At 32.4% G+C, this 16,646-nt stretch overlaps 2 protein-coding genes across 3 annotated transcripts; one reads left to right on the forward strand and one right to left on the reverse strand.

Annotated features, from left to right (window-relative positions):
* Positions 1-411: 411 nt before the first annotated feature.
* On the reverse strand, positions 412-16,429 carry LOC141398194 (uncharacterized). Its single transcript, XM_073975427.1, has 3 exons — positions 15,906-16,429; positions 15,786-15,836; positions 412-505 (listed from the first exon to the last, which is right to left on the reverse strand). Exons 1-3 carry the CDS (start codon positions 16,109-16,111, stop codon positions 412-414), a joined length of 351 nt encoding a protein of 116 aa, XP_073831528.1. The 5' UTR covers positions 16,112-16,429.
* LOC141397411 (uncharacterized) lies at positions 13,894-15,424 on the forward strand. Of its 2 annotated transcripts, XR_012411396.1 has the most exons (3): positions 13,894-14,175; positions 14,232-15,139; positions 15,189-15,424. XR_012411396.1 is itself a non-coding variant. In XM_073973556.1 (2 exons), exons 1-2 carry the CDS (start codon positions 14,054-14,056, stop codon positions 14,947-14,949), a joined length of 840 nt encoding a protein of 279 aa, XP_073829657.1. In that variant the 5' UTR covers positions 13,894-14,053; the 3' UTR covers positions 14,950-15,424. The 2 variants fall into 2 exon arrangements, 1 of the variants encoding a protein (XP_073829657.1); XM_073973556.1 differs by having other exon boundaries at positions 14,232-15,424.
* Positions 16,430-16,646: the final 217 nt, after the last annotated feature.

Consider the following 16,646-nt stretch of genomic DNA (forward strand, 5'->3'; position numbering starts at 1 on the left):
AATCGTAGCGTACCACGAGCCGAAACGCTAAAAATAATGTTAAGATAATCGTCTGTTTATTATGTGAGGAAAATTAAATAAATATGTATTTATTTATTATTTAATAAATTATTTATTAAATTATTATTTAATAAATAAAAATTAGAAGAAAATGTATAAAACATCTGATTTGATTTTTAGACAATGAAGCACTAAAAATCGTAGTGTTTGACTGTGGAACACTAAAAATTTTAGTGTTCCGACTGCCGGATCATTAAAAATCGTAGTGCACCACGTGTTGGAACACTGAAAAATAACAAAGGAATTATGTTTTATTAGGAAAATGAAATATTTGGTTAAATTTGATTAATACAAATTAAGATAAAATGTTACATCCATGTATGTTTGGTTTGGTGTTTGGACAATGGAGCACTAAAAATCGTAATGTTCGACTGCAGAACATTTAACATCGTAGTATTCCGACTGTCGGAACACTAAAAATCGTAGCGTACCACGAGCCGAAACGCTAAAAATAACATTAAGGTAATCGTCTGTTTATTATGATTTATGAAGGAAATTAAATATTTTATGTTTTTAAGATAAATAAATACATATTAATAAATAAAAAATTAGAAGTAAATGTGTAAAATATCTGATTTGATTTTTGGACAATGGAGCACTAAATCATAGTATTCGACTGTGGAGCACTAAAAATCGCAGTGTTCGGTTGTGGAGCACTAAAAATCGTAGTGTTCCTACTGCCGGATCACTAAAAATCGTAGTGTACCACGTGCAATACAATAAGGTAATGTACCACACATGAATTTATTATGATTCGTGAGGAAAATTTAATATTTTATGCTTTTTTTTTAATAAATACAAATTAAGAAATAAAGATCAGTAGGAAATGTGAAAAACATCTGACTGGTTTTTGGACAATGTAGCAGTAAAAATTTTACTGTTCGGAGTTTAGGTAATCATCTATTTATTATGTAAAGTAAAAAGAAAAACAAAGCAATGAACTCGTTGTGGCACTTGATCAGCATAACAAAACAAAATATCGAACATCTAAATGTATGGCAACATAATGTGTTGGTGACATACTACACCCTCACCCTTAGAAGAAATGTATACAATTTTTTGTGTGCATAAACAAATTGTATGCATTTTATAACAATTCTTTTCGGTGGTGTCAAATTGTTTCTTTGTGAATAACTTAAAATTACAAAATTGTTCTTTTGACATATGATCTTAAGTGGGCTAAGTATATTTTTTTTTTTGTATTCGGAAATAAAATGATTTTTTGTTTACATACATACTTAAAGTAAGAGTCTTAAAATAAAATACAATTTTTAGGTTTAAGATTACTTGTGATATTTCTTTAACAAATTTTTATGAAATACTTTTTCTTTGTTATTAATTCTTATTGTAACATTTAAATTTTCAATATTGATTATTTCATTATTATTTCATGAATTTAATCTTCTCTTGATTTTAGTCTGTTCAATTATATTTCTAGCGTTTTCTAATGAATGTTTTAACCTAAGCTTTAATTCTTTAGCAGAATTCTCTGTATCATATACCTTTTCACTATTCATTACTTTCTCGCCTGGCATTGTCGGTAATTTTCCAAAAATTAACTCGAATGGTATATACCCTGTGTCAACATATGGAGTTATGTTGTATGCAAAAGCATAATATGGTATCCATTCATTCCAATTATCATTATTCACAAAAGAAAGAAAATATTCGTTTAGAACTCTATGATTTCTTTCAACTGAACCTACTGTTTCATGATGGAAAGGTGTAGAGAACTTCTGTTCTATATCTAAGAGTTTACACATCTCATCCATCAGTTTATTTACAAATTCAGTGCCTCTGTCAGATTTTAGAGTCTTGAATATTCCATACTTCAATATTAAATGTTCATTCAAATTTCTAGCTATTGATTTGGCTTATTTTGTTTCCATTGGTACTGCAATTATGTATTTCGTTAATTCGCATTGCATAGTCAATATATATCTATAGTTATTTGAGGGTCTTAAGGGTCCTACAGTGTCAATTACTACTGTATCAAAGCTATTTACCGGTGTATCAGTTTTCATTAACGGTTCTTTGGTATGTTTTATTTGCTTATTTATTTGGCACAAATCACATGTAGATCAAACCCGTTCGTGGGTATTGATTTGGTTACGAAGTTTTTCGGCAAATCACACACACGCGACCCGAACGCAAAGTAAGAGAGCAAATGTTTTGATTTTTTTACTTCAGTCTTGTACTGAATTTCATGCAAGCAGGTTGATGCCGCTTTATTTGTTTTTTTTTGGGTACACTGAAAAGATTTTGCAGTTGTACAGCAAATATGTGGAGGGAAGAATTTGAAAATGATTTTTTGTTTTGTATTAGAACGTTTTCACACGATAAGGTTTGCCTGCTCAAAAATGCGTTGTCCGTTTTGGATCTCATTCGTAAATTGTGTCAGTGTTGAAACAAAATGTGGATGTAAGTGAACGAAAACGTACTTAAAGTACTTTTTTGCGCGCATGAGGCAACAATTTTAACAACGCATACATTTTACCCAATTTTATGGGATTCACAAGAATTACTTTTTTAATTTTCAAATACAATACACACATAAACCTTTTTGGTACATTTATGTAAAACCGTACTTCTTTTTGTTCAAAAAGTACGCTTGTATAAAATGACTTCAAAAGCGCAACACTAGATGTGAAAATTACGAATGAGAGTCAAAACGGAAACCACGTTTTTGAGCAGTCAAACCTTATCGTCTGAAAACGTTCTTAATATTTTTAATGACGCAGAATGCCTCGTCTGCAATGCAACAATAAAAAATGTATATCCATCTTACCTTAGGCGTCATTATAATACGCATACAAAATATCATTTAATGACGGGAAATGTGCGAAAAAAATAATATGCCAGCTTAAAGATAATTTAACAAATAAAAATAATATGTGTCTTAATATTATAAAAGACATAGGCAATTATGATAATGCCTAAGAACCCTAAAGCTGAAAACAGATACAACGTTTGATTAAAGTTTTGCGTTGGGCGTCGAGAAAAAAACAAAAACAACAGGGCGACGACGACACCAAAGTCCAGCGTTTATCTGTTTGTCGGCATATATTTCAAATGAATTTGAATTTTTCGGCATCATGCCCAACAGTGTAAAAAACGGCCAAAACGACACAAAACTTTACCCAAACGTTGTATCTGTTTCCAGCTTAAGAAATACTTTTTGCTTCGTAAAACTTTTAGAGTGTATAATTTTCACTGTGAGGTAAAAATCAATGTTGTTTAACAATTTTTAATTTTTTATCTAAATTTATCCGAATTTCGTTAATTTTATTTTATTATTTTTAAGTTAAGACCCTAATGTAAAAATATAAAAAAGAACGAAATCGCTATCATTAATTAACTCTTAGCAATCGCAGTTTTAATAACAGAAACTGAAGTGGATACTTTGACTGTGATTCACTGTATATTATATTTAATTTTAGTCATACAAAGCGAACGCGCCAGCAATATATTTTTTCTATTTGAAAATTTTGCCTTTTTAGGCGAAGATAATTTTTAGTATTAATTTTTTTTTTTTTTAATTTATGATCTATAATGCAAATGAAAAAGGAAAGCCGATGATTCGAACCCACACACCCACCACTATGTTTGGCTCTGAACGCTAATACGCCGTGACAACTTTTTTCCTGTGTTTTTCATTTCATACTCAATATGAAAATCATCACCCTGTTCTGTCAGTGTAATTTTACCCACACATAAACAATTTAAGCGCTCGCTCTTCTTGGTCGGCTATGATGTAGATACGTATTTCTTTACCATCTTGCACATATTCTTCCATATATATTTTTGTTTAAGTTTTAATAATGTTTTTCTTACTCCAAAATAACCTTCGCATGGTGTGTCGTGATATAATTTTATCAATTCATATTTTTCTTTTTCATTAAATATTTTTCGAGGATTTTCATATAAAAGAATTCTGACGTCACTATTTTTCAAATATTTATTCATTTTTTCTTTAAATTTCCCATGGGTTATTAGTTCAAATATATCGTCACTTTTACTAAGTGCGATATCCTTAATACTCAATCTGCTTAACTCAGATGATAGCTTCTCCAAAATACATATTATCTAGATAATAAGGATTATCACTACATCTTATGGCCAATTCGTTCACAGAATGATTATTAAGAAAAGTGAATTCTTTTGTCGACACATCAATTATAAATTTTATTTTTTTAGCTAGCTTTATATCTTTAATGGATGTACATTCCACTACTTTGAGTTGATCAGGCTCATCGGGATATGTCATCTCATTATCTTTATCCATATTGCGCAATTTATTTTTCATTCCTCGTGTTATCACCAGCGATTTCTTAACTTTTTCGTCAATATTCTGAGGTATCATTGTTTTTAATATATTGGAGTCTATTTTTATACGTGAAAGTGCATCAGCATTAGTATTATTAATTCCATTCTTATACACAATTTCAAAATCATAATCGGATAGTTCTAATCTAATTCTCGTCAATTTGGAACTTGGATTCTTATGAGAAAACAATGAGACAAGTGGACGATGATCCGTAACCACTATAAATTTCCTACCATAAAGATAAGGATGAAAAAATTGAATTCCCCAATGTATACCCAATAATTCCTTTTGAATAACTGGCTTATTCCTCTCATGTTTATTCAAAGAACGGCTAGCATAAGATATCTATCATTCCCTATCTCTCCTTGCGACAGTATTGCACCTAGAGCAAAATCAGAAGCATCTGTAGTTAGTATAAAGGTTTATCAAAATCTGGATACTGTAAAATTGGTGGTGTTATCAACTTATTTTTAAGTGTCTCAAATGACTTTTGGCATTGTTCCGTTTATTCAAATTTAGTGTTCTTCTTAGATAATGAGTTCAAACATGTAGTTATTTCGGCAAAATTTTAAATGAATCGTCTATAGTAATTACAAAATGCTACGAATCTTCTTACATCATCTGCGTTCTTTGGAACTGGATATTTGGTTATCGCATCGTATTTTGAAGGATCTGGTTTAATTCCATTAGGAGTTATCAAATGACCTAAATAAACTACCTCTGGTTTCAAGAAACAACATTTATTAGGGTTGAGTTTCAAATTGTATCTATTCAGTCTATCTAGTACCTTAATGAGATTCTCATTGTGGTGTTTGAAACTACATCCAAAAACTATTACATATGTCATCCACATAAAGAAATGCTTCAAACTCCAAACCAGATAAAGCTATTGCCAACATACGTTGAAAACTATTAGATGATATTTTAAGACCAAAAGGTAACTTTGTATACTGATAATGCCCATTAGATGTCGAAAATGCTGTCAGTGGTCTTGACTTAGGATCAAGTTCAATCTGATGAAGAGAACTAGTCATATCTAACGTCGAAAAATATTTCGCTCTACCCAACCTATCCAAAATATCGTCCAAGCGTGTTAATGGAAACTTGTCATTAACAATCTCATCATTAAGTTTCCTAAAATCTACAACTAATCTCCATTTCTTCAAATCCGTCTGCCCTTTCTTTGGAACTAAAAGCAATGGTGCATTATAAGGACTAACTGATGGCTCGATCACTTTACTTCTTAAAAGGTCTTGTAATTGTAATCTATAATTGTTTATATAAACAGGATTTTTGTCTTCAAGGTTAATTTTCTGCTTATAAAAATTGTTTGTCGTTAAATCCTCATCTTCAAGATGGAATGTCGACTGATATTTCCTTAATATAGCCACAATTTCTTTCCTATGACCTTCATTTAAGTCGTCTAAATTAATTTTGCTTATTAACCTCTCAAAACGTTCATCCGTATAACTACTGTGTGAGTAAGAATGGTTAACTGTAAGTATGTATATCATAATTGCTTAAAGGAACTGTTTCTAATTTCATATGATCTATCGTCATGTCTTGGTCAGTAACGTTCAGTAATTTGATATGCTTATTTCCATTTTCGGAATTATAGAATTAGCCAAAAACACACCTTTCGTAATTTCCCGATTTAATACTACCACATCTTCTACTAAATTGATGGTAAAAGATAGAATGATTTCATATTTCAATAAGTGGAATATCATTTGATACTAGCTGAACACTATGTTCAATAACCATACCATTTACATCTATTCTAACATTAGTTGACCCAGAAGATTTAATTATTTCCCTCGAAATGCCTGCTAAATTGCAATAATCGTCTGGATTTTCCTCATAACGGTACAAAAATGTCTCCTTACACAAAGAAATATCGGCACCCGTACTATGTTTAATCTTACATAATTCTTGAGGTTAGATGATATACTGTAAATGCTTTTGTCTTTTATTGTGTGATCTCCGAAGACGAAGGTCTTGGGGTCTCCGGAACCTGAAAGTTTCCGTGATCTCGTACCTGGTTAACATTATAATCCCTACTATTGTAGTTATTGTTGTTTCTGTTATTGTTACCATTATGGTTATTATTGTTCCAGTTCGGTGGTGCTCAAAAAATTTTGTGCATTAGCCTCTCTGAGCGAGCCACTCCTTTGCTAAATCACGGCAGATGAGAAAAAATGAGAACATATGCTGTTGTTGTAGTCACGTTAACGTATATGGGTGATCTTGGCTGCAGTTGTTATTGTTTTTCCTATTTCCATTATTATTCCTATTATAATTATTGTTATTATTATTGCTGTTATTACGTCCATTCCTGTTATTATTTTTGTTGTTTTATGACCTTTATTTCGGTTGTAGCCATTATTATTGTTACCGTTATTGTTGTTATATCGTTTGTTATAATTACCGTTGTTGTAATATTTCTTTTTACCATGTTTATTATCCCTATAAGATTGTGCATTATGGTACATTACGTCTTTCTGTTTTGTACGAGATACGTATCTTTCCGCAATTCGTAACGCATCGGCAAATGTCGATACACGACTAGCCTCAATTGTTGAAACAATTTGCTGATCCTGAAGCCCATTCAAGAATGTATTGAATGCTGTCAGGTTGTTAGTAGCTATTATTGCATCCCTGCATTGCTCACCCAAATCAGAAATCTGAATCTCGTTGAGCTCAGAAACAAGACTTTCTATTTTATTAGCGAAACCTTGCAAGTTGTTATTTCTTTGAGTTAAACCAGACAATTCGTTCAAAACAGCATTGGATGATTTTACGGGCTTATAGGCCGTCTTCAAAGCAGATAATAACTCAGTGATATTCTTAGGTATTCCTTTCTTTTTAATCCTATTCTGGACCCGACTATCTAATCTTGAGCAAAAAACATACTTAAAAAAGAATTCCTTCTTTTCCTCAGGAATTGTTTCGTATACTAACTCTAGATTAGCAGTGAAACTTTCCAAATCCTTTTTTTTATCTGTAAAAACCGGTACTAAAGCAACAATAGTCTTCAGATCATTAGTCTCCATCTTGTTTTCTCGTTTTACCGTATCTTTTTCTCTAACCTGCTGAGCTAACTCTGAGTGTTCCAACAACAAACTTTAAACTTCCGCTTTTAACTCACTAAATCTTGTCCTATATTTAACTGAATCTTCGTATTTTTCTTTTTCTACTAATTCTTTAAAGTCAGTCTGTAGATTCGCTAACTCTGCTTTTTTCTTATCTATTGTTTCCTTTGTGTATGGTTTGCCTAACGACTTTTTCGCATTCGATACTAATATACCTAAAGACTGTAAAACCTTATCCATGGTACCAATTACAATTTCTCAAAAAGACATCATTATTTAAATTCTATTTCATTGCAACGCACTCATTATTGCCTGTTGCTTCCTAATTTGTTTTTTCACGTATTTTTTTAGGTATCTAATTATAACTACTAGTGTTATTATGATACAGACTAAGACTAACATCTCGACGCTCATGCTGACTGCTGTTGGAGCATTTGCGGTTGCCTGGATCACCTCGCTAATTTTTGTTTGGGTACTTCCCATAATTCCGGATCTTTTTCTTTATAGACAATATATCCTTCCTTTTAATACTTTAAATCTCTTTCAATATTTTTAGACAATTGTTTTTTTTTTATAATTCTTAATAATATATTTCTCTTTTAATATTTTACATATCTCTCAAAAACTTTTATCTTATGAAGAAACAAGAAATTTGTGACCACGAGCAGCAAGCGCTTACTGGTCCTAACGTCTGCAGATTGATGCAGCGTTTTATTTTACTTTATTGTCGAGATAATTCCTTATAAGGAATTCTATCTCGTCTATTCTCAACCATAATTTAGAGGCACGATGCCAAGGAGGTGGGGGATCCGAATTGATTTCTCGTAGAAGAAGGGCTTTCTCCTTCTTTAAGCGCCATGTATAGCCTCCTCTGTTGCGGGGCGGTCTCACTATAGGAATCCTCGTGTGTTGGTCCTCGTCCTGAGTCCTCCTTTGATTCCTTCTCCTATATTCTTCTATCGAGAGTGGTTGCGGGCCTGTCATCTGGTCAGTGCTTGTGGGCTTTCTCTTCCTTGATCCACGATCCCGGCTTGGATCGGACTGCCTGGACAGTATGGCAGTATCTTCTCAAAAAAAAATTTTTTTTCAAGGACGTCTGCGGCTTGACGCAGGTTGTCCTTCTTCTGCGGATTATACGCAGGAACTCTTGCCGATTACAGAGCAAGATTTGGCAGGATCGCCATGTAATGTAAAAAGAAAACAAAGCAATGAACTCGTTGTGGCGCTTGATCAGCATAACAAAACAAAATATCGAACATCTAAATGTATGGCAATATAATGTGTTGGTGACATACTACAATTATGATTTATGAGGAACATTAAATATTTCATGTATTTCATGGCTTTTGGGTCAAGTAAAAATTAATAAATACAAATTAAGATGAGCATGTTATATATGTACATGCACTTAAAATTAGTTACAAAATTTGAGAACGTTAGTAGAAAATATGACAAGATGTATTGTTTTGATTTTTAGAGATCCGGTAGTCGGAACACTAAAATTTTTAGTGATCCGGCAATCGGAGCACTACGATTTTTAGTGATGCGGCAGTTGGAACAATTCGATTTTTAGTACTCCGCAGCCGAACACTACTATTTTTATTGTTCCATTGTTTCGATTTTTAGAGATCCGGAACACTACGATTTTTAGTGATCCGGCAGTCGGAACACTACGATTTTTATTGTTCCATTGTTTCGATTTTTAGAGATCCGGCAGGCGGGCCCCTCTAACATTTTAAGTGATCCGGCAGTTGGAACACTACGATTTTTAGTGCTCCGCAGCAGAACACTACGATTTTTATTGTTCCATTGTTTCGATTTTTAGTGATCCGGCAGTCGGAACACTACGATTTTTATTGTTCCATTGTTTCGATTTTTAGAGATCCGGCAGTCGGAACACTACGATTTTTAGTGATCCGGCAGTCGGAACACTACGATTTTTAGTGATCCGGCAGTCGGAACACTACGATTTTTAGTGATCCGGCAGTCGGAGCACTACGATTTTTAGTGATCCGGCAGTTGGAACAATTCGATTTTTAGTGCTCCGCAGCCGAACACTACTATTTTTATTGTTCCATTGTTTCGATTTTTAGAGATCCGGAACACTACGATTTTTAGTGATCCGGCAGTCGGAACACTACGATTTTTAGTACTCCGCCGAACACTACGATTTTTATTGATCCATTGTCCAAAAATCAAATCAGGCGTTTTTCACGCGTCTTATTAAAGTTTGTGCAAATTTGTACAAACTTTTGAGTTATCGAACAGACCTAATGTTTTTCATATTTCTTACTTAAGTTCCCAACGTTATTAATTAATATGTATACATACATGGATTTAAGAGGTGTATCTGAGTTTTTATGTCTTAATTTGTACTTATCTCAAAAATTATCGTGTGTGGTACATTATCATTACGTTATATTTTAGTGTTCCGACATGTGGAACACAACAATTTTGTAGTGCTCCGACTGCGGAACACTACGATTTTTAGTGTTCCGACTGCGGAGCACTACGATTTTTAGTGCTCCGACTGCGGAGCTCTACCATTTTTAGTGTTCCGACTGCGGTACCCAACGTTTTTAGTGTACCAAAACGAGGTACACTACGTTTATCGTTGTGCTCCGGAACAGTATCACTAAAATATTTTTTAGTGTTTGTGTTCCGGAACACTAACGCTAAAAATTTTTTAGTGATACTGTACTCGGAGTGGTACACTATGTTAGTGTACTTTTTATTTTCGAACTCTGTTTGCAACAAAATTGCACGTTTTAGAAAATTCCATTTTAAAATTATTTTTTGCAATTGAATTTAGGTATTTCTCTATAACTTAATTGCTTCGAAAATAAGAAAACGAAAAGTTTCAACACGATATACAACAAAAATTAAGAAAAAAAAAATAAAATACATAAGACGCCTTCAAATATAATGGTCAAAACATACACAACAGAATAAAATCGCATTTAAAATTGTCAATATTTTGTGAAATATAACCTTTTTTAAGGTTTTTCATTCGTCAGAAAAATGAGTTCATTTCGAAACCTCTAAGTGAATCTTCATTATTAGGGTTATGACTTTTTTACAACCCCATATTCCTGTATCATAGCGTGATGAGTTTCTACATAAGATTACATAAAATCTCAATTATTAAGTGATTCGATAAACAAGTTTTTATTTTTCAGAACTTTTGAAAAATTGTTGAAGTCATTATAAGCTTACTACATATTTCATCATCGTATCATTACATATGTATCATTTTATATTATATATAACATTATTTCATATATCATAAAAATTAAAAGTGGTTTGTGCGGGACCTCTTTCAATATTTATACGAAATAAAAGTTATGTAAGTCATTAAAAAGCAAGAGGTCATCTATTCGTGCAACAGGAAATAATTTTTTGAGAATTTTTTCATTTCATAGTATTTAAAAAAAGATAAAGTGGTTTGTGCGGAACCTTTTTTATAATAAAATGGAATGAATATTATTTTACGCATTGATAAGCAAAAGTTCATTCATTCTCACTACAGGAAATCATTTTTGGGAAAAAAACGTCAAACGGTCATAACCCTAGTCATTATACGACGAATTTGCCAGTGAATGACAAAATAATATTATTACATCTACTGCAGTGTAGAGCTGGCAAAAAATCGATGGCACTATCGATAATATCGATTATTTTTTAAAAATACAATATCGATAGATAGTTTTGTCTATCGATATTATCGGATTAAAAACCCCTAACCTAAAATTCACTGAAATTAATAGAAATTCGAGGCTTTTCGGTTTTGTGGATGTAAGAAAGTAAGCTGGTAGTTAAACGTACAAATTTTTCAAAAAAGTAAAATGTATTTTTATTAAATAAAAGCAATTGTTTTTTCTCCTTTTTGATTTCTTTGAACTATTTGTGCAAAATTTCAACAAAAGCGTAGACATTTCCGCCATTTTCATTTCCAAATTAATGGTGGTGACAAATTAACGATAATATCGATAGCAATCGATTTTTTAAACTATTATATCGAAAATATCTAATGTTGGGAATATCGATGGTTTGCCAGCTCTACTGCAGTGACGTAACAAAAACTGAAAGGGAATCTTCAGCTTTCGCCCAAGCGACTAAAAACGGCTCCCAAAATAAAATCCACTTCTAAAATAGAATATGATGTCCCATTCCTTCAGGTACCTATTTATTACCAAAGGCAAATACCCGAAAACTCCCGATATTTTTGTCAGCAAGTTCATACGTCTAAACAAGTCCTCAAAACTCTGAAAACCTCCTAAATACATGTGTAAATTTCGATAATTATATAATAACTTTTATTCATAAATTGAAATTTCACACAGCATTTTATTCATACATGTTTTCTACTTAGCCCATTTTAAATTAACGTAAAAGGCTAAACTGATTTACGGATCAATGTTATACCCCGGTTACACTTAGCAGGATTAACCCAGTGAGTTTGGATTTAAAATGTCAATTCCATAGCGCAAACGTCAAATAAATCCTCTCGAAGTGGGTTAACCCGGCAAAAAACTCTAGTGTAACCGTATTATTAAGTAATGTTAATGCTTGGTTTACATTTACGAAATCCACTCGATTTCAACTGTCAAATCCATAGGTTAAACGTCAAATGAAATCCAGATGAGATTTCATTTGACGTTTGAGCTATGGAATTGACAGTTGAAATCGAGTGGACTTCGTAAATGTAAACTTAGCATAAGTCAGTCTGTTTTATCATTCTTATTTGTTGTTTATCCCTCCCCTCTTATTTGTTGTGTTGATTCCTCTACCTTCCCACCCAGTCTTTGGTTTTGGCTGGTTTATGTGTTTCACGAAATCTATTATTCCTATATTTTCGAGACTTTTGCACAGGTTTTGAGCTATATTGGGCTAAATATGCAACAATAAGCTAAATTTCCTTTTATTTCTGCCGTTTTTATAACGAGATATAGCCAGTTTTCTAGTTTTTAGGATAGCGTTTTTCCTTGGGGCCAAATTATACTAACTTGCTGTAAAATCCCTGTAGGAAGCATGGGGAAATGTGTAGACATGTCACCACTTTGTATACTATTATGGTGACAAAGTCAACACTTTGTCAACAGGTTGTCAACAATTTATAATTTTACTTTAATAAGAAGAAGCATTGTTTATATTGAAAATTGATAGCCCAAGAAAGAATCTTCAGATTTTTTCATTTTCCTAATTTCTTGGCGTAAAATAATTTTGGCGGTTCGTTAAAAAAAGTGTTTTCGTGAAAAATCAATAAAATATATAATTTTAATAACAACAAGTATGATCAAAATAAATTAGGAAAGGAAAATAACAGACAAGGGAAAAATAGACAATTCTATATCGAAATACAAATTCTGAGGCGGCTGACAACATTTGAGGTGAAATTCGACAACTAGACATTTTATAGAATCTTTAGAGAATATTGTGGAGCCTGACGAATATATTGTCCCGTCTCGCTGGAAATAATGAACGTTAAAATGTTGAAGGGTTTTTTGGCAAAAATTGATTGCGAGATTTTTCCAATGTTTATACAAATGTAATGTGTAAGCAAATTTAAGGACATTTTCTTTATTTATGTTTATTTATACATGCTTATTCTTTTCAATTCCTAGATGTTATATCAATATTCAGCAAATCGCTTGATAAAACGTTAAGTGCAGCTGAAGAAGAAATATTTTAAGCAGATAAATCACACCAATCCTTATGGCGAAGAAAATAAAAAGGCGATGATATTTCTGACAATGAAAATAATTTTTTATTATTGGTTAGACAGCCTTGAAAACATTGGCTTTATTTACTAATTTTGTAAAAAAGACTGTAATACGCAATTTGTACTTTTTTAGTATTCCATAATTATATGTTTTTCTTTAATAAAATATACTATTTAAACAAAAGTATATGTTCATCGCCATATTACGCACACTGTATAGCTTTTTAATCTATAAAATGTTCCAAATATGCCAAAAAACTTAATAGTGAAAAATTTAGCACCAATGTCTCCATAGGACCCTTTATGTACTATTGACTCACTACTTCCAATGTCTTTACTGACTTACTACCTCCAATGTCTATACTGACTCACTACCTCCAATGGCAACACATGGTTCCTCAGGAACTACTGACTTACTATTGACATACTAGTTCCATTGTCAGTACTGACTTTCGAATGACACGTTCATACAAAATGTCTATAGGAAATTATATGAGTTGTCTACAGTTTGTCAGTAGTACTGTTGACAATGTCAGTAGTAAGTCAGTATAGATTCACTATTGACATTTCCTACAGGGATATTACATTACGAACAGACCTAATGCACCCATTAACCAAAAGTCGACTTCGATATTTAAACTTTTTTAGCAAAAAGTCGATTAATCGAAAGTCGACTTGTGTATCCCTAAAATTAACTTACACTAGTTTAGTTTTTGCCGCTTGCAGATTGGATGTGTTGTGTCCGTATTCAAATGTGAGCTTTCTTTGTTTGGGATAGTTGATCATCGGTTCACTCGAAGTTAATGTTTTATACATATTTAAGAACTATAAGGAAATAGCGTACGTATCAGAATGACATCCTCAAGTCTACAGTGTCCGATTTGTGTGGAATCTTATGACGATGCCAATGATATCTGCAGTACAGTTTGTGGTCATGTTTTTCACAATTCTTGTCTATCTGAATGGCTGGGACAGTAAGAAGTCACTTTTTTTAAATTTTAAAACTATCTTCTAATAACCATTTTTTCAGATCGGACACATGTCCAATGTGCAACAAAAATAATCCAGCGCCACATCGCATTTTTATCGATCTCAGAGTTGATCAAAGTAACTCAACTGAAAGGGAACCTAAGTTGGTTATTAAAGGTATTCCATCCCAGCAATTGACGCCACCATTTTACGCCCCAGTAATGGATCTAATTCGCATAATGCAAATTCACGTTCGCGAGTCAGATATAAGGAACATTACAAGAATAGCCAACACATTACATGTCACTTTCAGACAAGTACAGCACATGGAAGCGGTTCTAAAAAACAAATACAAATTGAAAAAGAATCCAAACACATCAGCTATAGTTATCTATGAAGTTGTTGATCCAACGATAAAAGCATTATTCGCGTACAGCCACAAATTGAAACAGATAGGCTATAAAATATTTTTTATTAGAGATAACAAAGTATTCGTTAAGAAGGAAAAAAATGACAATGAAATCGAAATATCTTCCAAAGAACAAGTGGACAGAATGTGCATAGCCAAGAAACATTTTACACCAACGGCACCTGCATTGGACACACTGGAAAGTTCCAGTTCTCATCATATTCCTGTTCCAATCAATATTAATAATCCAGGAAATGTTTACGAAGGATTTGATTCAAGATCAAATCTCTTGAACTTCCAAAACAACCAAACCGAAAGTAATAGTTCAGATTCAGATGATGAAGTGGGTTCATTTTGCTGTTGTTCTTAACAATCTCATTTGTTACTTTTTATTTTATTAGATACTTTTAAGCTAGGAACAGATCAATAACCAAAAAGGTATACAAATCCGATCTTTTTTAAATTAACTATTATTTTGTTCGTATAACAATATGTTTAGATAGCACGAGAAGACATTAGTTGGTATTACTGTGCCACCTTATAAATTGAACTATGTGTTTGTTATTAAGATATTGACTTTTATGAAGATATAATTGGTGTCCAGTGCAGACGCGTTTGACTTTACCAAATCTCATTCTCGACTCTAATATTTTTTTTTTGCCATTAGTCATCTACCTAATAAAATATTAACACCACTTTATTTGATACACATAATTGTTACATTGCTTTACTGCATTTATGAATACAGCCAATAATAATTGACAAAAGCCAAGAAACATTTCTTGGAAATCTAGAAATATGTTACTTGAAACCACCAAATAAATTCACAAACAAACATCTTAAAATAAGAATGTGGAGAACTATATTTGTAAACATTTAAGAGTAAAACAGTGTCAAATAACATTCTGCCCTAAGTTGAAAGCATTTACGCCGATGGAAATTAAATTTCTTTGTACAAGAGTCAAAGCAAAAACATGTATTCATTTGAATTTTACAATGAACTTCCATGCATTGTTGCTACACTGCTCTTTTATTATGCGCATATTATGTGGCATGCTTGTTTAGAGCAAGTATGATTAAGCAACAATACGGGTAAAAACTGGTAAAAAGTGTAAGTATGATTAGAATTCATATATGAATTCTGTAAAAAGAAAACATTATGAATGGATGTTGTACAATAACCACTAAAATAATCTATAATCTTACCATGTACCACTGCCGCATCTTTTAAAACCGCTGGAATTTTCCATGACTTCACTACAAGTATGTATTAAAAGAATAAGTTAAATTATTTTTAAAGTCCCTTAATATAATTTTCTCACTTACCGCTCCTTGATTTCAGACTTTATTTTTATTCTTTTTATTCTATAATCGTGGGAAACAGCATTACATACATATAATCTCCGCAAATTAGTCAGGAAGAATTGGTTGGCTTGATCAGCCGCCATATATGATGTATTGGTACATTCAAGATTTTGGAGTATCGTCATTAATATTGTTCCAAAGAGATAACTAATGATACAACTATACATATAAGGAGGGTTTATTTCCTTTATGTTTGCTCTCTGTCACGTATTTGCCCCACAAACTCGATTTCTCACAGTCCCGGGTTCCCGGTAATGAGAAATTTGTATTCCCGATTTCCCGGGAATGAAAAAAGGTCGGGAATTCCCAAACTCTATTCATAACATTCCCTGAAGAACACATAGTTCGATTACCGGTTACTCTCGAAACATTCGATCAACGATTTCGATCGAGTCTTATCATGCCGTTTTTTTCTCGTGTCGAAAACTTATTCACGAGTAAATTCACGATCGAATCGAATCACATAATTATTATCTTACAATTATTCCAAAATGAAAATTGTATATTTGAATTAATATGTGAACAATCATTTCATAGCACGCTTTTTTGAACATTTTTGAGTTTGTTGCCACGACACATTGCAAGAGATGGTCATGCATCGCGTCGTGCATGACAATTTCGGTAATTTCGTCAACGAATCGTGGACGAAAATGTCGTTGAAGACTTCATTTTCTATTGGGTTAGTTTGAAATTGACAAATAA

This window comes from Musca autumnalis, unplaced genomic scaffold (genome assembly GCF_047663935.1).
Source record: "Musca autumnalis isolate F117 unplaced genomic scaffold, ASM4766393v1 scaffold_3, whole genome shotgun sequence".
In the NCBI taxonomy this organism is placed as follows: domain Eukaryota; kingdom Metazoa; phylum Arthropoda; class Insecta; order Diptera; family Muscidae; genus Musca; species Musca autumnalis.